The sequence below is a fragment of the Rutilus rutilus genome (assembly GCF_951802725.1).
Source record: "Rutilus rutilus genome assembly, chromosome: 14".
In the NCBI taxonomy this organism is placed as follows: domain Eukaryota; kingdom Metazoa; phylum Chordata; class Actinopteri; order Cypriniformes; family Leuciscidae; genus Rutilus; species Rutilus rutilus.
This window is the reverse complement of record NC_140219.1, coordinates 28993629-29019597: the sequence shown is the minus strand read 5'-3', so window position 1 is coordinate 29019597 and position 25969 is coordinate 28993629. Positions and strand designations below refer to the sequence as shown.

Sequence of the window (25969 nt, the reverse complement as noted above, 5' to 3'; positions counted from 1 at the left end):
CAAAACAGTGCTCTCAAATGCATTGCCCGTCGGCAGCTGCTGGCACTCCGCCAAGTAAGAAAAAACCACAGACAGAAACTTCAGAACATTTACTATTGAAGACGCAATTTGCAACTCTCTCTTCAGAAATGGCAGAGATGAAACATCTTCTTCAGTCTATACAACCCCAACGTCAGCCGCAAATACACACACACACGTGGACGAGAGTGATTTCCAACCCCCACATGCTATAGATTTATATGCTCTCTCCATAGCCCCTTTCACACAGCGCATTGAACCCGGGAAATTGCCGGCAAATTGCCGGAACGCCTTCTGTGTGAACGCAAACACGACCCGGGTTTAATGCCGGGATCGATGCCGGGTTGGGGACCTAGTAACATTGCCGTGTTCAGTCCCGGGACGCGCGCTGTGTGAACAAAAGCCGTAATAATGCCGTGTCGTAGTGATGACGCTGAAGCCGGGATCGTTCGCCAGCTGTGAAACGGTACGAAATGCGCAATTTTATGATCGAATCAGAGAAATAAATGCACAAGCGTGGTTTCTCGAGAGAGAAATCGCAGCTCATAAGCAAACTGAAGACGCTGCTGAGACATTACAAGTCACATCGATGTCACGTGTCTTTCCGGGACATACACAGGTTGTATGTGAACGCGCTCTCTGATTCCGGAAAATCACTGGCAGTGTGAATGAACCAAAATCAAATGAACCCGGGTCAAATCCCGGGTCACTTTATCCGTGTATTTTCCGGAATCTCTGTGTGAAAGGGGCTCATGACTACATTTTCTACATTTTCCATGCAACCCACCCTCCCACATGATGTTTTCTCCAGCCTATCTGCTGCAGGTGGTTCGAGCAGTGCATTCATCAGCAGACCCATCTTCTCCAGATGATATATTATCTGTTCTGCAGATGGCGGTGGCTCGTTTTGGCCTTGACAAATCGCCTGTCCAGCCTGTTCAAACCAATGTGCTCTTCAGACAAGCTGCTGATAGTCAAGTGTTTGAAATGCCACCATGTAAGGACTTTGTGACAGAATTCTCCAGTGCACTTACAGGTCCCAATGTGTCTAGAAAGAGGTCAAAAACAGCCAGCACTCTTGCAATCTTTTTGGCCCCAATGTTCCTGAGGTATTGAAAAAGAGAATGAAGTTGTCAGAAGCTACACGACAACTATTGTTCCCATTGCTCCCCACCACAGGAAGTTCCAAAGATTCTGCTAACAGGATCAAGCCAGGGGGGCAGGGATTTGTATTATTTTGAAGGTACCCCCGGGCGCCGCCATTGGCTAGCGGAACCCCACCTGCTGTTAGCATCCCATTGACTCCCATTCATTTTGGCGTCACTTTGACAGCGAATAACTTTACATCTGAGACGTTTAAAGGCACAATATGGAATTTTTCGCCACTAGGGGTCGCTAACCTATTTACAATAACAAAGGCGTAGTTTGATGACGCAACACATGCTAAGAATTATGGATGTTGTCGTCAACGTCAAGCCGGCCGATCTAATAATGTTTATGGATGACTGAATACATCGATGCTTTTATCATGACTGTGATATGAAGCAGTTCGGGATTGATAAGAGACAGCTATCAGCTCCAAACGCGATGCGAGTCCCACGGATATAAAAGGAATATGGACATTTCATTCTACCTAACTACACGTGCAGAATTACAACTCACAGGTCAGTTTACTAGACAAATTAAACTTGTGAGGTAATGCAGCACTGTTTCACTTGGTCTAACATTACACTATCACTCTAAACTGCATTTGAATGTGTTGAAATGTATGTGTTAACGTTAGTTTGTCTGTATGAGACTACCAGTAAGCTAGATCAACATTAGAATAACATACAGATCATATTCTAACATTTTATCATTGTTGAACTATATAATATTGATTAGTTTTATGTAAATGTGCTCACCTGTTTAATAAAGTACATGTAGGAGTTGTCGAAGTCTCGGACGTGGAGCTCTCGTTTATATACTGTCTATGGGAGCTCTCGGCATCTCGAAAACACCGCGCTGATATTGATTCTCGGTTTAGTTGTCCTTTTTTATCCAAAGTCTGCTTGCCATGGTCCATAATGTTTGAACGAAACAACAACAGCGTGCAGATAGACATTGCGAACTACACAGTTGTCCGCGTCAGTTTGGTTACTATCAGAGGGCTCTGGGTCATAGCTCTGGTTGCCATGGCAAGCACGAGCGGAAACCAGAGACAACACGGATATGACGGCATTGACGGCGACAAAACGGAAATAAAGACACGGTCCGTGTCTTCGAATTAAAATATTAATTTCTCTGGATTTAGAAGTTAATTGGAACTGTCGGGATAATGTAAATACACAACTTTAAAAAATATATAACATAGATATAGTGATTTTTTATATTTTTAAAGCAAAAAAAATACATATTGTGCCTTTAAAGACTCCATTTGTCCATTATTTATTTCTAAAGAAACACGAAAATGTATAAAAGGCTTCATTACCTTGTAGCTTAAGTTATGGCCCTGTAGAAGCAGTTTTTGTAAAAGTAGGCTAACGATTGCGTCACAGCCACGCGACTCTCTGTCGCACAGTAGGAAATTACCGTATGGACAGGAGGAGAAGCTCGCGGGCAATCGGGAGGACGTCGAGGCAAAATGACAAAATAATTAATCAGAACACCTACAAAAAGTTTCTCCTGCTCCAAGATCATTGACAGCTCCTACTCACGCTCTCCGTCTCTGCGAGTTTCGGAAGGTAATGATTCAGATTGATCTTGGCACAGCTACTAGAAGACAGACGGTTTGCTCACGTCGCATCTACGTCGTCGAGCTCAGTTTGAGTCTGCGCAGTACGCTGGACCCCCAGGAAGTAAGAGTTTCTAATTGGCTTCACTTTGTCTCCGTTGAATCCAATTCAATGTGTCCATTTCTTTTACTGTCGATGGATCAAGCCTATCAGTTCAGAGTACTACCATTCAGTCCATCTCTGGCTCTTCGTGTTTTTACAAGATGCATGAGTGCAGCCCTGTCTCCTCTTTGGTCTAAAGGCATGAGGATTCTGCCCTACTTAGACAATTGGCTGCTTTGTGCCCCAACAAGACGACATGCTCTAGAAAACACCAAGATTGTGCTGGAGCATATTCAGAGGCTGGGCCTTACTGTGAACGACACAGAGTCGTTTGGTCCCAGAACTGTCTGCCACACTGTCTTATGCTCGGACAGGGACAGACAATATTTGTCAATTACTGACTCATTTCTGCTTGTGGACAAAAATTCCTTATGGTGTCCTTCTGCAACTAATGGGGATGTTAGCTACCGCCACATCTCTGATCCCCTTGGGCTTGATTCACCTCAGGCCTCTTCAGACATCGTCATTGCATGGTTGTCGTTTCTCCTGCATATCGTTTCTGTCCATGCACTGAAACCCTGGAAACAGGTAACATTTCTGAAAGCTGGAGTGCCACTAGGGGTGGTGCCCTCCCATCAAGAAGTGATCACGACCGATGCTTCACTAACAGGATGGGTGGGCAACATGGAACCTGAGGGGAATTGGTGACATGGAAATGAAGGCAGTGTACTTAGCTCTTCAACGCTTCTTACCAAATATGATGGGTCGTCAAGTGCTTGTCTGGTCCGATAACATGTCAATGATCTTTCATTTGAACCATCAGGGTGGCAACAGGTTTCTTGCTTCATTAGAGCTAACTCGCAAGATCCTTAAATGGTCTCAGGGCCAGCTGGCTTTGTCAAGGGCAGTTCATCTCCCGGGATCGGACAATCAAGTGACGAATGCTCTGTCTAGGGATCTGCTGCCCATGAGTGGATGAGTTGCCTGTTGTATGCATTACTTTCACTACCACTTCTGTGGGAAACATTACACATAATATTCCTATACAAGCACAGGGTGCTTTTAGTTGCACCCCGATGGCCAGCTAAGTTTCTTCTCCTTCTGAGTCTGTTACAGGGAGAACCATGGCAGCTTCCCATCAGACGGGACCTCCTGTCTCAGATGCACGGCTGTGTTTGGCACCCAGATCCAACTCGCCTTCAGCTCTGGTTTTGGTCATTGGGTACGGTTCACAGTTAATGGACTGTAAACCAGCAGTAATGAACACTAACCGCCTCTCACTCACTAAGATACATATAGGGGGAGGCCTCATCTTCGGTGTCCAGTATGAGCTTTAAAGTGCTATGTTAAGTCTAACACTTCTTTCAGACAGGTGTCAGTTATTTGTTTGTTACGATGAGGTAAACAAAAGTGCACCTTTATCCAAACAGAGACTATTCCGGGGCTGGGCACCGAGCTGCAGTGGTTTATATCCTTGCATCTCGGTCTGCGTCATGACGTGACTTTGTTGTTATCTTCTTCTCGTATCTAGCTGGCACAGTGATTATCCACAAGTGCTTAGCACCACCTCTGGTGGTCATCCAAAATTCATAGAACCAGTAACATACGTAACTAGCGTTACTACAACATAGGGAATATGCCTATACAAAAGATCACAGTTTGCAGTTCAGGCTGCAAATACAATATAAATAATATTGCATGTTCTCTCTCTTAAAAATGCACATTTGAGTTCTGCAGATGTAAATCATTTCATTAACAAAAACAGTTAGGGGTGTAACGATACATCGATATGGATCGATGCATCGATCAAACGTCTAACAATACGATGCATCGATGCCACACATAAAATATTGATATGGTATCTATATTTTGACACTCCACATCCTCACATTTCTCTGCTGAAAAAATGACTGACAAGATTGACTGAACCCTAAACACGTTTTGTCACAAAAGCCGGTATTGTCCACTATCAAGGCATCGCGAGTTCATGTTTTACAGCAGAAACCGACAAGCACCCTTGTTGTTTGTGAACACCACCCGATAAGTCCGTTTTAGTGAATCAGTGCGTAGTATTCAGGTCAGATGACAAGACTGCTAGTCACTTTGAAAAGACACGCTAGCTGAGAGGAGTTTCGTCAAAGCTGACTAAAAGTGATCGAGGATGGATCATTTCAACGAACTTGATGAACCCATGAAATCTTCTTAGGGGCGTAAAAGGAAAATAAAAGCTGAACATTTTTTACGGAAACTGCATGTTAGTGGTGAGGGAAAAGATTGCTGTATTGCGCGTTATCACAACAACAAAGTTTGTCAGGCGTCTATGTCAGCTGAGGAGATTAATGTTACAAAGATTAACCGAGTGTTTTATTATGTATCATAGCAATTACTTGGTTTTGTTTAACTCTGAAACATGAAATGAAGAGTTATCTGCTTTTGCCAAAAAAAAAAAAGATTGTTGGAGTTTTCTAGCCTGGGTTTCCCCATACTGCCTTGAGCAGCGCGATTTTATTCACGCTGCAAGGTAGTCTGGCTACCATGGGCTAATTTTTCCCCTGAAATAGGGAACCAATCACAGAACGGGGAGGGAGCAGCAAGACGATGACGAAGTATATGCGACACACCGAAGCAGTTTGTTTATCTATGGATCCAACATGACAGACGTAAAAATATATGCATATTTAGTTTAGCAAGCAAACACATCTACAAAAATATGCCTGTATTTTAAGTTGATAAAATAATTTAAAATCCACATCAGTTTATTTGTGCCGACGCGCCACCCCTCCCAGGATCTATAACGTTACCTAGGCTACTTTAAAAATTCATCATAACCGCGTGCGCGATCTGCTTGCAGTCGTCGAGATGGATGCTGAGGAGTTGAAGAAAAGAATAGCTAGTGGAGAATGATTGTAAAGTTGTCGACAATACGTCATCAAAAATCAAGTCCAGTGTGTGGGAGAAATTTGGAGTTATCTGAAGAAAATATTGTAAAAAGCTTTGCTGCAAACATTTTCGTGTTGGATAGCCGCAAATGTGGAACTTCATCCCTGAGGAAGCACGCAGATAACTGGTAACAAAGCCGTTCTATCGAACGGTATTTTTCATATTTAACACTGTTAGTATGTGTGGTGTGCAGGGCGTGTTTGAACCCAAAATTGTCAGATGTAGGCTAGACGAAATTGCGTGGCATATAGTGGTGTAGCCGCGTCTGTTCGATTTGTGTGGTAACGTTAGCCATGTTCTTCATGTATCGGCCTTTTGACAGCTTCGGCTGAAGTTGTCCTTGTGTTAATTGTCGTGTAATAACTTCTGTATGACCTGGCAATAAACATTTTTGTAAGTGTCTATAATGTGATAGTCTAAACTGATTTTATTTCGGGTGCGGGTCGGGTGTCGGTTCTATTTTAAGCGGGTCGGTGCAGATTTTTATTAGTGCTGCTGTTGGAAAACGGGTCGGGTGCGGATTTACAAAATCGGACCCGTGCAGGACTCTCTGGTGAACACATAAATCTCTGACCCATCGTCGTCTTCTTCGTTGAATATCTGTCGTTCTACTTACGTCATCTGGTATAAATTGAAACGATTGGCTATAAGCTACGTACAGGCGCATTTGATAGACATTTTGTAGCGCCCAATAAACGGCTCTGGGCATTCGTAAACCACGCCTCAAATACGAGAAAATGAACATGTAGTATCCAGACCACGTCTCAAAGAGAAAGTGGTCTGACGTTAGCCAGGCTAGGAGTTTTCTGCTTTTGCTAAAAAAATATATTTTGGTTGCATTAGTGAGTTAATAAACATAACTGGTTGTGTAAACTTGGCACATAATATCTAAATATCGATAAATCAATCGATATAGCCTTGAATCGAATTGAATCATATCACAGAATTTTTTTTGAGGTATCGCCAAATATCGTATCGCTGACTGAGAGAATCAATATCGTATCGTGCTGAACTGTCCGATTTACACCCCTAAAAAAAGTAACATTTGTAAAAATTTAAACAACCTTCTGGCTGTTTGAGGTTTATTAAAGGGTTAGTTCACCCAAAAATGAAAATTCTGTCAGTAATTACTCACCCTCATGTTGTTCCAACCCCGTAAGACCTTCGTTCATCTTCGGAACACAAATTAAGATATTTTTGATTAAATCTGAGAGCTGGATCACTCCTCCATAGGCTTCTAAAGCATTATAACTTGCTGGCCCAGAAAATGTATTAAAGACATCGTTAATATAGTCCAAGTGACTACAGTGGCTCAATCTTAAGTTTATAAAGCAACGAGAATACTTTTTGCGCGCCAAAAAAACAAAAATAACGACTTTATTCCACTATTCATTTCCTTCTCTCTGGGCCTCGAGTCTTTTCACGTAGTATAACTGCGCAGCGCATCTGTGTTGTACGTCACACGTAGGCTCACTATTGGCCGGCGCTGGTCATGTGTGTGATGCGTGTGACGTGCAACACAGAAGCGCTGCGCTATTACGCTACGTGAAAAAACTCGAGGCCCAGAGAGAAGGAAATGAATAGTGGAATAAAGTCGTTATTTTGGGGGGTTTTTGCGCACAAAAAGTATTCTCGTCGCTTTATAAACTTAAGATTGAGCCACTGTAGTCACTTGGACTATATTAACGATGTCTTTAATACATTTTCTGGGCCAGCAAGTTATAATGCTGTAGAAGCCTATGGAGGAGTGATCCAGCTCTCAGATTTAATCAAAAATATCTTAATTTGTGTTCCGAAGATGAACGAAGGTCTTACGGGGTTGGAACAACATGAGGGTGAGTAATTACTGACAGAATTTTCATTTTTGGGTGAACTAACCCTTTAAAATTAACCATTGGTCTTCAATAGTAGCATACATTTAGATCATGACCACCACAGATAAATCACGCATATAGCACCTCAATACCATGGTAAAATGTAACTATATGGTTTCTATGGCATTTGTATGAAAAACAGTAGCCTAAATACAAACACTATAGCTTAATCACAAAAAATACTGTAATTATATTGATCCTTTAATACATGTTTACATTAAGAATATAATAAAATTAAATTTGAAAAGCCCACATTTCTGCCACACTACCATGGTGCAGTCAGTGTTACTACAGTAAATTCATGGTAAATTATGGAAATTTGTAGATTGAAAAGCCTTCTGACTGTATCATTGTGTTTCTCAAGTTTGTCGCTGAATTCAAGCGCTTCTCACTGGACCTCACAGCACTGTTTAGTGGTCACGTGACCGAGACAGATCAGCAAGTAAACACATGTAAGCTCACACTGGCTTTAGTTTGAACTTTGAGCCAAGCGGTTTGCGTGGCATGCGGTTCAAAAGAGTAGTGCTGTTTCGTTCCACTTGTGGTGCATAAACATTATGTTGAACATTTATCGAACTCTTTTTATACTTTTATCAAGGAAAATTATATTGCAATAATTATCATTATCGTTTTATCGCCCAGCCCAAAGGAGGAGCTTGAGTTTGTTGCCCAGCCCTATTTGTTTGAACCGCGGGAGGCATCTACTCTCACCTAAGCTTATGCTACTCATACGTCATACGTAGATCAGAGGTTACTCTTCTGCCAGAACTAGACTTATATACGTCCATTACTGGAAGTCAGTTACAGTTCATAAAGTTTTAAATATGGATATCTTATGCGTCAAGCAGGTTCAATTGAGCTTCTGTTTATGTCTGCTAATCAATGTTTAAATGTGAATTAAATGAAACCTGTTCATCATATAAAGCGATCAAATCTCTTCAGAAAATTTGGACCAAACCACTCAATTCATATGAATTAGTTTTACGATCTGTTTATGAACTTTTTGAAGCTTCAAAATGGTAGTTGCGTAGCTGTCAATGGAGAGTACAGAAAGCTCTCAGATTTCATCAAAAAAAATCTTTATTTGTTTTCCGAAGATTAACAAAAGTTAATGACAGAATTTTCACTTTTGGGTGAACTATCTCTTTATATTAATATTAATATTAGCATTCCCTTGAACATTACAAATAAACTCCTACCTATCGAATGCACAATGGAATTGAATCACCAGTCACTTACCTGCTGCTGTGAAAGCGGTGTAAAGGGTCTGTTCGGTGACATGATGACAATTGACACCCAAAGTCGCTAATATCCAGCGTGGCATTTTCACTGAAGTTTCCTCCCTGTGAAAGCAGTGGAAATGGCTCTTCTGGAGCAAGGAATTTCTCATAGACATGCTCAGACATCTGCAAGCTATATCACAAGAACAGATACTGGCATCAGAATTGACCTTACAACAAATAAATGACAACAGCCTAAATATTCAATCAAATTGCTGCGCTGAGAAGCCTTGTTGCTATCTGCCATTTTGTCAGTTAAAGTCCAACTGAAATCAAAATTGCCCCTACTTACTTTGTTAGCGCATATTACTAGTCTTGTGGTGAAAAATTAATCCGTGCAAGTTAATACACAGAAAAAATTTGTTTGCCGTCGTAATCTTTAATCAAAGTCTGAAAAGTTACTTCCGGTCTGGAATGGCGTTCCCTCTCTGATGATGTAGGTTTGACGGCTTGGGTTGGGAAACGCTTAACCACTCTCAAACCGTTACGGTACGTTCACACGGGGCGTCAGCGTCAACGATTGACTGAAGGCGTGGCTGAAGTTTGGCACTGACGCCATGGTCAGAGCAGCGTCAGCCAATGAAATTAGACAGGAACTCAACAACAAGCTTCATTGCCGTGATTGGCTGCCGCCTGGCTACTGTATTTGCATAGAGCGATCCTGATTGGCTGACGCTTCCGTCTGCGGCGCTTCACTGGCGTTGCTCGCGGCAGAAGTTGAAAAATTCTCAACTTCTGCCGCGAGCAACGCCAGTGAAGCGCCGCCGACGGATCCACAATTCTTTTCGGCCACGCTTGACGTCACCCATTCAAAGTCAATGGGAAGCGTTGACGCTGACGCCCCGTGTGAACGTACCGTTACGGCGCTGATCCACTTGTCCGTGCGACACTTCTGTCGCGCCGCGCTCCACTATATTCCTATGGGTGACGTCAAGCGACTTTGTCGCACCCGCAAAGCATTCCGGGAAGGCGGCGCTTCATTTGAAAAAATGCTGCGCGTCAAAAAGCTGGCCGATGCCCATCTTTATGCAAATGAAGTCCGTTAAACGCGACGCGTCTATCCAATAGAAGTAGAGCATATGGAGACGGAGGGAAGTCTCTCGCAGGTCCTCTGTTCTAATACGCTACATTTCCCGCTCGGTCAAAACCACGCCCATAGCGGTTAACGCCCATCAACGTACCAATGTGGGGAGGCGTCGCGACACCACGCGACAGTCGTGTCGGACAAGTGGATCAGCGCCGTTAGTCTGTTATGAGCAGAGATGGAGAGGAGGAGCGCTAGAGTAAAACCCTGCCCCTCTGTTCAATATTCCTTTTCACTGGGAAATACGTCACAACACTGGAGAAAAGTCGTTTGCAACTTCCGGTTCACGCGGACTTTAAGCTTTAGGCTAAAGCTTATTGAACTGTCAGACACATACAAACTTAACCCTAACTACACATTAGAACAGTTGACGACTATTTCCGGTGACATGACAACACCCTAATTTTACTACAACACTTTATTATCTTTATTATATTTAATTATATATAACATTATTTAAAGGGGTCCTATTTGCCATTTTACAAAGTATTGAAATTTTATTTATTTATTTTTTGAGTACTAGAATATGTAGCCTAATCATGCTTAATTGTTCATAAAAAAAAAAAAAATGCACACATTTTACATTATTACAGCTCCTCTCTCCCCAGTCTGGTTGAACCTGGTTGTTTTTATTCATTTTCGATGAAGCCTAATGAAGCCGAAATACAAAATATGCTGTGATTGTTAGCTGGCCCAGTGTGTTGCACCGCTTAGCACGTTTTTATGCTCAAACAGCAACATTACAGACTAACTAAAGTTGAAAAAGCAATATAGGACCCCTTTAAATCACAAAATATGCGTCGGAAATTCTCTGAATATAAGACACCTTTTTTCTTTGTTTCACAATACTCAGTTAATGATTGTAAACTGTATTTGGTGTCTTTAGAAGAAAGTATCTGTGCTGAATTTTACATTAATAAATCACAACAATCCTGTGCTATGGACACAGCCATTAATTACGCTGCTATTTTAAGCTTCCGCTTTTCTCTTGTATTTATTTGTGCTATTGCTTGAAATTAGTTTATTCCTTATTTTATAATTCAATGTTTACTTGTCTTTAATGTTTGAACTTTATTTTAGTTAGGCTAGTATTAGTTTTTGCTGTGATTGTAAATTGGAATCGAGAATTGTGTAATTTCACTGCCATCTAAAATGTTGGTATTGTAAGGTTACTACATAGGTAGAAAACAACAAAAGCAATAACTTTATTTATTTAAGCAAGGCCAGTGAATGATTTGACAGGGCAAATAAATAGCTAATCAAAAAAAAAAAAAGCGATTAAACAGTGCCCTGCGTCAATATTTTTGTTTTTTAGCTAGTTAATAGTGATAGCTTACTTGTTAATAATACTGATATGATGACAATGTTCAGTTAGTAAAACAGTGTCCTACATGTACCGCAAAAAGACTGGTATTGTATAATTTAAAAAATCTTGAATTTAGTACCAATTTAATTACCGGTAGGCTACTTTTGACTTTGTATAATAATATAGTGGGGTTGATTTAAAGATGCACCACTTAGGTAATGGTCTCTTGCTACAGATTCTGACTGAGGGCTAAAGCCCCACTGAGAATGAAATCATATAACCATCCCTGCACTAGAGGTAATCAGAAATGTAAGGAGCACAAGCTTTGCTTACACAAAATCATTATATTAAATTATTTGACAAAGCAATTAACAGCTCACATTCAGCAATAAAATGATACTATACTAATGAATTCAGTTAGAAAAAAGAAAAAAAAACATGATAAATAATGAAAATTAATTATTTTGAATAATATTCAAGAGAAAAGTATAAGGTAGCATATACTGCTAAGAGTGAAAATTTTAGAATACAAAGTCCATGCCATTAAAACATTTATATGATGATAAAGGGTCATGATATTTAAGGCTGTAAAATATAGTGAATATAACAGTGTATTAAATGCTCTCCTGTCTAAATTAAATGATATTGTGATATTGTAAATACTCCGAGCTCTGCTAGCAGGCCAGCTACCATGCTACACAGCAGCTATAATCATCAGTTAGGCCTATATTAAATCACAGTCGAAGAATAAATAACTTATGTCGTTCATTTAGTGGGAATAAGTAACAACATTTAATTGATTTCTTCATTATTTTAGTAACTAGGATCTCATAATATTAGCGGTTATCCTTCCACCTCCGTAAACTCATGACCGAAAACATTCACTCTTCTCTAACCTGCATGATAACTGCACTCGGAATAAAATAAACATTAATTTAATAATTTAATATTTATATTTTACATATACCTGCTGTATTATCTGTTTTAAGCGTTCAATATGACCAGCACGAACATCAGATCTCAATCCTCATCCGCTGGAAACGTCACTCAATTGACGTCATTGTTTTCCTCTGATGTTAATGTCTTCTTCTTGATGAATGGCTATCCACTCTTTAGGAGCATTGTCGCCCCCTACTGTACTTATCAACGAGCCGTTTTTCTTACACATGGGTGAGTCGTCAAGCCTAAAATCGAGTAGTATGAAGCTTGCAGCTGCCAGAGAGAAAGGTCGCAAAGCTTATTTTGTGGGGGGAATAGAGCCTTTGATGATGGCGTTGAAATTTTCCCCAAATAAAGGTTTGGTTCTGATGGTCTCTGACCTAATAATTCAATTGAGGATTTGTGAAGTGAATGAGAATGGTCGAGGGGGAGTGAAAAAAAAAAAAAAAAAAAAGTAAAATACAAAGTAATTTCCCAGGTAAAATTATAAACGGATAAGGAATTTGCACCCTTTGAGTTACATATACCTTAGCTCTTAAGAGTTTTTCTTTCTTTCTTCTGTAGTTGTGTTCATTAAAAGTTCATGTCGTTATCTTTTTGTTCCTTTAATGTGAGGGGTATTCGAGATTTAACAAAACGAAAGGCTGTTTTTTTGTATTGCAAGAGATTTAATGTAGATTTTTATTTCTTACAAGAGACTCATGCTTGTTCTTCAGATGTGAATTTTTGGAAATCTCAGTGGGGCAGCGAAATTTGGCATTCTTTTGGAAGTAATCACTCAGCAGGAGTTGCAATTTTAAAAGGTTCATTTAAAGGTAAAATTGTTAATAGCAAAGTCCACAATGGAGGGAGATGGATAATCCTAACGGTATCCATTGATGGTAAAATGTTTTTGTTAGGTACTGTATATGCCTCAAATATAAAAAATATATATTGCTGATTTGTTCTCTGAAATTGAAAATGAGATAAGCAAAATAAGGAAAAGATTTCATGATATTGAAATTATTCTAGGTGGGGACTTCAATACTGTCCCAAATGTTAAGATGGATAGAATTCCTATTCCAATTAAATCACCTACAAGTGATTCAGAGCTATCAATATTTTGTGAGAATGTAGGGGTAATTGATATATGGAGATATAAATACCCACATTTGAAAGAGTACACGTGGAGTAATAGGGATAAATCTAAACAGTCAAGAATCGATTTTTGGTTAATTTCTAGTTCATTAGAACAAAATACAAACAGAGTATCAATTGAACCATCAATATTGTCTGATCACAAAATGATTTATCTTCTCATTAAAATGAATAACGAAACATCATATAAAAGCTCTAAGACTTATTGGAAGTTTAATAATAGATTATTAGAAATTGATAGTTTTCAACATGAAATTAAGAAAATAATACAAACATATTGGAATAAAGCTAAGCGAACAAATTTATACTGTAAAAATTGGGAGCTCATGAAGTTTCAGATTAGAATTAGTGCAATTGATAAAGGCAAAGAAGTTGCGAAGTCTAATAAACTAAAGGAAGAGGAAATTATTAAAGCTATTTGTAATATTACTAATAATGACAGTGATGGGAATTCTAATTTGTTAATTAATTTGCAGGCTGAGTTAGATAAATGATATATAATCAAGGCAAAAGGTTCATTTGTTAGATCACGAAGACGTTGGTTGGAGGAAGGAGAAACTAATTCCAGATACTTTTATAATTTGGAGAAAAGGAATGGAGAATATACATCTTTTAGAAAGCTTAATATTAATGGCCATGAAACACAGGACCCTATTATTATTTCAAAGTATGTATCCGATTTTTATGGTAAATTATATTCCAGCAATACATGTTCTGTAGACAAAATAGATGATTTTTTAAAACCCCTTAAACAAAATATAGCTTGTATTGATGAAGATTTTAAAGCTCTTTGTGATAAGGAGGTATCCATTTTAGAGATAAGAACAGCTATAAAAAAAACTTAAATTTAACAAGTCCCCCGGTAATGATGGCTTAACTGCTGAATTTTTTTAAACATTTCAAGATGATCTAGTTGAATTTCTGTTACGGTCTTTAAAGAATCTATTGATCAGGAAGCTTTGCCACCCTCCATGACACAAGGTCTAATATCCTTAATTCCAAAGCCTGATAAAGACCTATTGTCACTAGATAATTGGCGACCTATTACATTAATTAATAATGATAGTAAAATTATTGCTTCCATATTTGCTGAAAGGTTAAAGTTAGGATTAGAATTTATTATTGATGAAGGGCAGTCAGGATTTATAAAAGGTAGACATATTTGTAATAATATTAGACTTGTATTAGATCTTATAGATTATAATGAAATTATTAATGATAATAGTTTTATTCTGTTTGTCGATTTTTACAAGGCCTTCGATACAATTGAACATGACTTTATTTTTAAAACTCTTAAATTTTTCGGTTTTGGGGACAAATTTCAAAAAGTAATTAGAACCCTATATAATAAGATTAATAGCTCTGTAAAATTGGCATATGGAACTTCTCATAGATTCGAAATTAAAAGGGGTATTCGACAGGGCTGCCCTATTAGTCCATTACTTTTTTTGTTGGTTACACAAATTATGGCCATTCATATTAAGAAGGACAATTTTCGTGGTATTAAAATAGAGGATACAGAAATTAAATGCACACAATTAGCTGATGACACTACTCTTTTTTTAAGAGATTATACTGAAGTTGGAAAAGCAATAAAATGTTTGCAGTTATTTTCATCTATATCTGGTCTTTCCCTAAATATTAATAAGTGTGAGCTTATGGCTCTAGGTTCATGTGACTTTACCACAATATGCAATATTCCTGTGAAAGAAGTTGTCAAATATTTAGGTATTAAGATATCAAAAAATAAGGAAGTCAGGAATGAGTTAAACTTTACTCCTATCATTCAATCATTTGAAAAAAAAACTGAACTCTTGGCTAATGAGAGATATCTCTTTAACTGGTCGTGTGTTATTGGTTAAAGCTGAAGGTTTATCCAGGTTGGTTTATAATGCTCAAGTGTTAGAGGTACCCCCCTTGCTAATTAAGACTATTGAGACTATTAAGCATTTATTTTGGGAGTGTCCCAAGACCCAAATGTTTTGGAAGGAACTTAGTAATTACTTGCAAAGTAAAGTTAGGATTCTTGTTAACTTTGAAGAAATTGATGTTATGTTAAGATGTTTTTCATTTGAGGGTGATAAAAATCTTTTGTTTATATTTGATTTAATTGTTATAATTTCCCGTTACTATATTCATAAGGTCAAATGGAATGGAAAGATACCAAATTTTGAACATTTTAAAATTGATGTTAAGATATATTTAGAAACTATATCCAAAAGTAAAAACCTGAAAGCTATGAAAACACAGCTGTTTGACAAGTACAAGCTTTTTTTGTAAAAAGTTTTTTTTTTTTTTTTTTTTTATTCTCTACCCCTGACATGTATGGTTATGTGTACTCTTGTATGTAATATGTTTTGTTATTATTGTAATTCAATAAAAAAAATTAAAAAATATATAAAAAAAAGAAGCTTGCAGCTACAGTCCCGCACCCAGAGTCCCGCATTCTCAGACCCCTCGTTTTTCGAGACAGCGCCTCCTATCAAATTGGATCGGATAAACATGTGAAGAACTTATGCCGAAACGTGAGTATAGGCTATCGTCAATTTTATTTAGCGAATCATACTCATTCGATTTCTTTTTTAATCAAACTACTTTATAGCTCATCAATACACATATGAATAGTCCATTTAATATTTGTAAAGATAGTCTGTAACAAAATTTGAGCCGTTAATGTATGTTTTTTCGCCTTTTTTGCCCGAAAATATTTTGATAGCTAACGTTAGCCTTTAACCTTGGACTTTTTGTAGACAAGCCATTGTAAAAATTTGATTAATTAGTTGACATTAAAGTAGACCAATTAAATACATTAAGTGTGTTAATATCAAAGAATGTCATCATTAATTATTTAATCAGATTTACCGTTTGACCTTTTTTTTTAATTACCGGACCTTTTCTCCTAAAACTATAAATTGTGTTGTATATAATTTATGTAGACTACTTAAATTAGTTCTTATAAAACGTAAGTATTAAAATTAATCAATATTAATTTAACTGTGATATGAGGTTGTTGCCAGCCATTTACAACTCATACAATTGCCTAATAATCAAATTTACTATGCCTTCACTATGTATTAACAATATTTTTGACAATGGCATTCATCTTTTATTTTAGTGAAGTCGAGGAATTTGACAGAGCGTTTGCAAAAAGAATGAAAAAAGAAGGAACATTCGCCTGCATGCCATAGCCTAATTATTTTACCTTATGCATTTACATTACATTTATTCATTTAGCAGACGCATTTATCCAAAGCGACTTATAAATGAGGAGGTTTTTTTTAATGCAATTGAAGACGAAAGGTAAAGTCACTAACACAATTCTTTCTTCCTTTTTTCTTTGCTTTGTACGGAAGCCCTGAACCGCAACGTAAAAAAAAAAAGAAATCTGAAAAAAAAATGCTATAATTTCGAGATTAAAGTCGAAATGTTTCGAGATTAAAGTCAAAATGTTTCGAGATTAAAGTCGAAATGTTTCGAGATTAAAGTCGAAACGTTTCGAGATTAAAGTCGAAATGTTTCGAGATTAAAGTCGAAATGTTTCGAGATTAAAGTCGAAACATTACGAGAATAAAGTCGTAATATTTTTAAAGGTGCTAATCTAACATGGCAGCCAGTAACCTACCATTTGTTTTAGGACGTTACAAAATATACTGCGCCTGAATAAGTTGACTTTACAGGCGAAAACACTTTTCAGACTGGATGGATGGAGGTAGCAGCTTTATATCTGAGGAAATAACGGGATCCGGCCAAATGATTGGATACAGAATGATGCACCTAAAATGTATCCAGAACGGTGAAGAGGGAATCAGCGCGGATACTGTTAAGTGTTCTCGACCCAGATAGTGTTGCCTATTATAGACGAGCACGAAAACACGTCAAAAACACTGCCACATAAAGTTGCGATCAGATTGTGAACCAACTCCGGCGGAGTCTGTGCTCGTCTATAGGCGACGCCATGATAATGCATGTTGGTAGATTGGCACCTCGAATTTTCTTTTTGTTGAAAGCCCAGATAAAAGTAAAAAGCTACTATTTTGTGTAGATCCATGTCCGAGGCAGTTCGACTTCACAAGTGCATTTATTTACACAGACACACACACACAAAATTCAGAATTGGAAACACGCCCTATGCACCAGTGGACGCGCGCCGTTATGAATGCACACACACGCAACTTCTATAGAAGACTGTATTCTCTAAACGTTTCGACTTTATTCTCGAAACGTTTCGACTTTATTCTCGAAACGTTTAGACTTTAATCTCGAAATACTAGAATTTTTTTTTTTTTTTACGTAGGCCTACTAGATTTTTTTTTTTTTTTTTTTTTTAACTAGAATTTTTTTTTTACGTTGCGTTTCAGGGCTTCCGTATTTCAGGGCTTCCGTAGCTTTGTCCTGTTTACAGCAAGATGATGTTTAGGTGATCGTTAAATAAAGTACAGAATTGTTTATTATTGCTGTTTTGTCTATTCTTTTTTGAGTTTTGCTTTGCATTCAAAATATCAAAAAACAAGTTTTGTAATGTTAGCATGGTATAATGTTAATTGGACCATTACAAGGTTGAACTGAAAGAAAATTTGGAATTTGAATTAAAAAAAACATTGTAGCAATATAATATCACATAATATTTTTCAGAAGATAGTTCATTCTGTAGGCTAATTGTATCCCTTCCATCAGTAATTTTCTTTCAATTACACCCACGCTCAAAAAATAACTACTGGGTAATTTGTTAGTCAGAGAACACAATGAGTTTTTTGGCACATGCATTAAGCAGGGAACGCAAATATTTATTTGGATAACTTTAAATAAAACGAGACCGTAATATTGCATCCTATTGTTTTCAATGGCATTTGGATAAGGGTGTTATACGATCTTCTGAACAGCAGGAGGCGCTGTCTCGAAAAACGAGGGGTCTGAGAATGCGGGACTCTGGGTGCGGGACTGTAGCTGCAGCAGGCTCCGAGTCTGCAGCTTCATAATATTGGATAATATCCTAAAGTGCAACAAATTAAATGTCCAGCAGAGGGCACCAGCGTCATTAAAGCTTAGCCTTTTGTACAATATCACATGGGTCATGTGAAAAATTGTGATATTAAACATTCTGTATACAAAAAATTAATTTCTCTCTCTCTCTCTATATATATATACATATATATAAAATCTCTCTCTCTCTCTCTCTCTCTCTCTCTCTCTCTCTCTCTCTATATATATATATATATATATATATATATATATATATATATATATATATATATATACAGTATATAAAATGTAAACTTAGTCTATGTACTCAGAGATTTGATGTCATAGTGAATCAGACCACCCCATGAGGTCTATAACAACATCAATAATATCATCTGATGAGATTTTCTCCTGCATTTATTATCATAACAAATGTGCATCATAACAGAGTTTAAGCTAGCCTGGCTAACATCAGACCACTTTCTCTTTGAGACGTGAATAAAATCGCGCTGCTCAAGGCAGTATGGGGAAACCCAGGCTAAGTTTAAGCAGCAAGATCAATTTAATGCAAATATCTTAATATTGGACATGCTGGACTATCGGTCTATTCTGGAATCGGAAAGCCTGATTTTATTTTACAAAGCTTTCGATTCTATAGAACTCGATTTTTTTATTTTCTACTTTAGAAAATGTTGGATTCGACAAAAAATTGTGTTCAGTATTCAATATGTTCTATTCTGATATTTGCAGTTATGTCTCCTTAAACGCAGGACTAACACCAAGAATAAATATAACTTGCGGAATAAGACAAGGATGTCCAATTAGTCCAAAGTTGTTCATTTTATGTTCACAGCTACTAGTATATATGATATTAAATCATCCAAATTTTCAGGGTAGCCTATACATTTTTTTGATTACGAATTTCGCCTTAGTCAGTTTGCAGACGACACTAGCCGCGTTTCCATTACCCTTCAAATTGCGCGAATTGAAATTGCGAATTGAAAATACGCCCAATGGAAACACGTCAATTTCGCCAAAACTCCCATTTATCGCAAAAAAGTTTTTCCGCTGGTTTTTCAAGCAATTCGAAAAATGAATATTTCCCAAAACTGCAATGGAAACAGTTTTTGCGCATTTACAGATCACCTGACGTAGATGACGCGGTGTGTTTGGACAGAATACGAGACAGAGTTCTTTATTAAATTCATAAAAGACAAAATAATGATAGAAATACTGGATTCTAAACCTCAAAGAAATGCCACAATCAAGACCTCGAAGCAGAAATGAGGGAGAAACACCCAGAAACACCTCATATGTGCCACTCACAGTATCAGAGTCTTTTCTTGCCATTAATGCTTGGATAACACACCTACGTTTCCTTCCATTAATAATAATGTCTAGTGCGGTACGTGGCTGTTATATATAAACTTACCAACGTCCGTTGCCATGATCGTCCGTTGGAATGACTTATAGCGAGAGGAAAAAATGACGTTTCAGTCGCATAACATCGGTTAATGGAAACGCCGTCATTTCGCAATAGTTTTTTATCGATATTTAGAAAAAAATCGCAAAAGTTTTGCGCGAATCTTTAATGGGATAAATCTATGGTTAGCAATTCATTGCAAATAATTTCAATTTTTTTCCAAATTGCTTCAGGTCTTCGTTTAAATATGAAAGTGTGAACTACTTGCGTTATATGACTGTATAGATACAGAAAAAAATAAGTTAAATATCTTGGAGTTAAGATGATTAAAGATGAAAAACAAAGAGAGGAAATTAATATGAAAGAAAAAATTGATCAAATATCAATTTTCCTTATTAAAATTTTCCTTATTCAAATATCAATTAACCTTAAACCACTGGCTTAGTAGAGATCTTTCCATTTTTGGGCGTTACTTATTGTCCAAGGCTGAGGGTATCCAAACTGATTTATCCATGTCAATCTCTTTACATTGCTCCAAAAAAACGCGAGGAAAATTAACTATATATACATTTATATGGAGAAATAAGACCTACTATGTTGGTTAAAGGGGGGGGGGGGGGGGGGGGATCAAAACATTGGATTTTGAGGCAATGTTAGGAACATTTAAAATAAAGTGGTTGAAAGAGTTTCTATTGAAGCCGGATTCAATATGGTTTCAAATTCCAAAAAGTATTTTCAAGAGGTTCGGTGGGTTAAACTTTCTTTTGAAATGTGACTGAAATTTTCTAATTTTTTTTAAATGATCTGAGTTTCATAAACAAGTTTGCATCATTGGAAGATGGTATTTACCCATATCTTTACCCCTCATTGTGCCACCTTGTGGAATAATAGAGTCATTTGTATCAAACAAAAAGTCTTTGTTCAACTAGCTTTTCCATAAAATTAGTGAACTTGAACAATTTACAATCGAAGATATTCTTATTTATAATTCACTTTTGATTAACCTTATCATCATTATGGGTTTGAACATTCACAAAAATAAATGGAAAAGACAATTGCCAAATGTAAACTGTTTTAAAAATGAATTTCGTATGTTATTATCCTCCTTGAACAGGGCTTCATTTGAGCCGGAACACGCCGGAACATGTTCCGTCACCTCCGACATTGGATCCGGAACCTTTTTTATTGGATCCGGCACCTCCTGTGTCACTAAAATTAATTGCCTAAATGAAATAAAATAAAATTACTGTTTGTGTAGTGTTCAATATTTGTGACACATGATTTGCGCGCTTGTTGTACGCGTTGAGATAGCTGTTAGCCTCGATCGTTTCACTCAGGGGAAAAATGTCAAAAAGACAGGAAAGTTTGCTTAACTTTTTCAAATACGCTGGACAGTCAGATGATCTGACTCAGATCCCAAACAAGCAAAAATCGTTTCTGCTGATCAAAAAGGAGACCACGGTGGACACAGTAGTAGCCTAGTATCGGCATAATATCTCGTTATTTCGACATAATAAGGGGACATTCTAATCTGCATTAAGCCACATTAAGCGTTCTTATAATGGTTATATGGGAGGAAAATGCTTAACGTGTAAATGGGAGGAAAATGCTTAACGTGTAAATGCGTTCATATTATGGGCTCATCTGATTTTTTGTACATAGCATAGCCTATTTGTTAGGATTTTAGTATCATAATGATTAATAAATGCACGCACAATTATCCGTGAACTTGATTTGAACAAATGCCTTTCAAATTGTGTGCACAATTCAGAATTAAATTAATGTGCAGAAATTTGTACAAATAGAGAGTATAGGCCTACTATACTGTTGTGGCCATTAAAAAAGCGCATTTAGTTGAATATTTGTTAAAATATTATAATGTTTTTTTTTTTTTTTCATTTATGTTGATTTATGAAAAGTGAACAGCACGACCGAGTATAGATAGGATGCGCAATATGAGACATGGAGCGTGTCAGACATGATTTTGACCGTTGAAGTTGAAGTTGTTTTGTAGAAAGCCTTTCTTTAAAGTGAATTTCGTTTTGTATAAATTGTATCTTAATTTTAATCAATTTTTCATCAACCAATTGTCTGTATTAAATTAATACGAAACAAATATAACGGAGGCGCCCGCGCGCTCATGCATTGCACGTGAACTGGAGCACATCCTAACTTAACGAAACTCAGTGTATGCCTCACACAGACATGACAAATACATCAAATACACAAAGCTTGAAATGTCTTTAAACGAAATAATTCAAAATGAAAAAAGAAAAAAGAAAAAGGCTACTCTTTGATTATGTAATGTAATCCATTAGGCCTATTTATGTGCACTTCTCTATAAGCGCGTTCACACGGAGATGGCGATCGTCAACTTTATTTTGCAGCCGTGTCGACACTTTTAGAGAAAACACTTGTTTATTAATAAAAATCAATACACGCGTCACCGGATTTACAGATGCACGCACACATATTATTTCGAAATAACGAGATATTGTGTTGAAATAACATTATTATTAATAATAGCCTACATCTTTTAGAATATTTGCTTGAATGCTGAATGTTGCGCTTGTTCAATTTAATAAAATTAAAACTTTAATTGTGATCATAGGCCTAACTGAATATTAAATATTTAGTGGCCAAGTTTTGCGCAGCTCGCCGTCAATGATCTAGCACTCACTCAGCACATGCGTTAAAAATTCTCTGGCGCTGTCCCTGCAGAGAAGCTACGTAGGCAGTGTAATTATTTATTTATTTATTTATTTATTTTGTTCCGTTACCTCCAACCCCCATTTTGAGTCGCCGGATCCACTCCCCCCCCCCCCCACCCTGCGCTCCGGGACCTCCCACTTTACAAATTAAGCACTGTCCTTGAACCTTGTAAAAAATTCTAAACAAACTGTAGAAGCTATTTGTTATGCTGCTGAAATGTTTTTGGTCCTGTAACACATAGTATTTATTTGAGAACAATGCCTTATTTTATTTTATTTTATTTTATTTTTTATTTATTTGATCTTTTTCATTGTCAAAACTGCATTTTGTTGATACCTTGCCTTTTTCTTTGCTGTTGTCTCCACGAGAGTTTGTAATAAACATTAATAAAAATATAAAAATATAAAAAATACTTACTTTCCCCAAAAAATCCATTGACTTGCGTTCTCTGAGCAATGAAGGCCGTAATACTTAAAGCTGTCCACTAGAGGGGGCGACAGGACAATAAGTGTTTTCTACTCTCTTTCCCTGTTTGCATAAGTTTAAATGACAAATAAATGCATGAATTTCATTCATAAATAGGCCATATCTGTGTATCCACTCTCTAGTTTATTTTAAGATATTGTTATATTCACACTGGGTTTTGCAGTTAATGTTTGTCCATCTGGAACTTTTATTTGTCATGAGCTCTATATTTAAGAGGTACTAGAAAAAAAATATGATTCAACAACACAAACTCTGTTTTTACTAGGCAAATTTGCATTGCATTGCACCCCAGAACTAACTCAATCCCATGTTCATTAAAGAGATGATGTGTGTGTTGTTGCATTCCATTGCATTGTATTGCACTAACGATCTAACAATGCAATGCAATGCAATGCAACAACACACATATGTCTTGAATGAACATGGGATTGAGTTAGTTCTGCAATGCAATGCGAAAAGTGCATAACTTATATGTTATTCTTCAGTGCACAAAGTTAGATCGTTAGTGCAATGCAATGCAAGAAGTGCATAGCCTATGTTATTCTTCAAGACACAACGTTAGATCGTGTGTGCAATGCAATGTAATCCAATGCAATGCAACAACACACGTTATCTCTTTAATGAACATGGGATTGAGTTAGTTCTGTTGTGCAATGCAATGCAAGTAGTGCACAGACTATATGTTATTCTTCAATGCACAATTAGTTCACACAATTCACAATTAGATAGTTTGTGCAAAGCAACAACACATATGTTATCTCTCTCTCTAACATGGGATTGAGTTAGTTCTGGTGTGCAATGCAATGCGAAAAGCGCATATGTTATTCATCAGTGCACAACCGTAGATCGTTAGTCCAATGCAATGCAATGCAATGCAATGCAAAGCAATGCAATGCAAAGCAAAGCAATGCAATGCAATGCAATGCAATGCAATGCAATGCAACAACACACATATCATCTATATAATGAACATGGGAATGATTTTGTTCTGGTGTGCAGTGCAATGCAATGCGAAAAGTGCATATGTTATTCTTCAGTGCACAACATAACATTAGATCGTTAGTGCAATGCAATGCACAAATGCAATGCAACAATGCAACAACACACGTTATGTCTTTAATCAACATGGGAATGAGGTAGTTATAGTGTGCAATGCATTGCAATGCAAAAAGTGCATAACCTATATGTTATTCTTCAGTGCACAACGTTAGATCGTTAGTGCAATGCAATGCAATGCACCAACACACGTTATCTCTTTAATGAACGTGGGAATGATTTAGTTCTGGTGTGCAATGCAATGCAATGCAAAAAGTGCATAACCGATATGTTATTCTTCAGTGCACAATGTTAGATCGCTAAGTGCAATGCAATGCAATGCCATACAAAGCAATGCAAATCAATGCAATACAATGCAATGCAATGCAATACAATGCAATGCAACAACACACGTTATGTCTTTAATCAACATGGGAATGATTTAGTTCTGGTGTGCAATGCAATGCAAAAAGTGCATAACATATATGTTATTGTTCAGTGCACAACGTTAGATCGTTAGTGCAATGCAATGCACAATGCAATGCAATGCAATGCAACACACATATCATCTCTATAATGAACATTGGAATGATTTTGTTCTGGTGTGCAATGCAATCTAATGCGATAAGTGCATAACCTATATGTTATTCTTCAGTGCACAACGTTAGATCGTTAGTGCAATGCAATGCAATGCAATACAATGCAATGCAACAACACACGTTATGTCTTTAATGAACATGGGAATGATTTATTTCTGGTGTGCAATGCAATGAAATGCAAAAAGTGCATAACCTATATGTTACTCTTCACTGCATAACGTTAGATTGTTAGTGCAATGCAATGCAGTGCAAATCAATGCAAATCAATTCAATACAATGCAATGCACCAACAAAGGTTATCTCTTTAATGAACATGGGAATGATGTAGTTCTGGTGTGCAATGCAATGCAAAAAGTGCATAACCTAAATGTTATTCTTCAGTGCACAACGTTAGATCGTTAGTGCAATGCAAAGCAATGCAGTGCAATGCAATGCAAATAAAAGCAATGCAATGCAGTGCAATGCAATGCAAATAAATGCAATGCAATGCAATGCAATGCAATGCAATGCAAATAAGAGCAAATGCAATGCAGTGCAATGCAATGCAAATAAATGCAATGCAATGCAATGCAATGCAATGCAATGCAATGCAATACAATGCAATGCAATGCAATGCAAAAACACACGAAATGTCTTTAATCAACATGGGAATGAGGTAGTTCTGGTGTGCAAAGCAATGCAATGCCAAAAGTGCATAACATATGTTATTCTTCAGTGCACAAAGTTAGATCGTTAGTGCAATGCAATGCAATGCAATGCCATACAAAGCAATGCAAATCAATGCAATGCAATGCAATACAATGCAATGCAACAACACACGTTATGTCTTTAATCAACATGGGAATGATTTAGTTCTGGTGTGCAATGCAAAAAGTACATAACATATATGTTATTGTTCAGTGCACAACGTTAGATCGTTAGTGCAATGCAATGCACAATGCAATGCAATGCAATGCAACACACATATCATCTCTATAATGAACATTGGAATGATTTTGTTCTGGTGTGCAATGCAATCTAATGCGAAAAGTGCATAACCTATATGTTATTCTTCAGTGCACAACGTTAGATCGTTAATGCAATGCAATGCAATGCAATACAATGCAATGCAACAACACACGTTATGTATTTAATGAACATGGGAATGATTTAGTTCTGGTGTGCAATGCAATGAAATGCAAAAAGTGCATAACCTGTATGTTACTGCATAACGTTAGATTGTTAGTGCAATGCAATGCAGTGCAAATCAATGCAATGCAATGCAATGCAATGCACCAACAAACGTTATCTCTTTAATGAACATGGGAATGATTTAGTTCTGGTGTGCAGTGCAATGAAATGCAAAAAGTGCATAACCTATA

General features: G+C 37.2%; 1 protein-coding gene across 1 annotated transcript in view; it reads right to left on the bottom strand.

Moving 5' to 3' along the window:
* Nucleotides 1-12440, bottom strand: part of fam199x (family with sequence similarity 199, X-linked) — a 36318-nt gene extending 23878 nt beyond the window's left edge. Inside the window, exons 1-2 of the mRNA XM_084430938.1 lie at nucleotides 12286-12440; nucleotides 8888-9061 (exon numbers count right to left, since the gene is read on the bottom strand). Of these exons, the coding sequence (XP_084287064.1) occupies nucleotides 8888-9054 (167 nt within the window). The 5' untranslated portion in view covers nucleotides 9055-9061; nucleotides 12286-12440. The remainder of the gene's footprint in view (nucleotides 1-8887; nucleotides 9062-12285) is intronic.
* Nucleotides 12441-25969: the final 13529 nt, after the last annotated feature.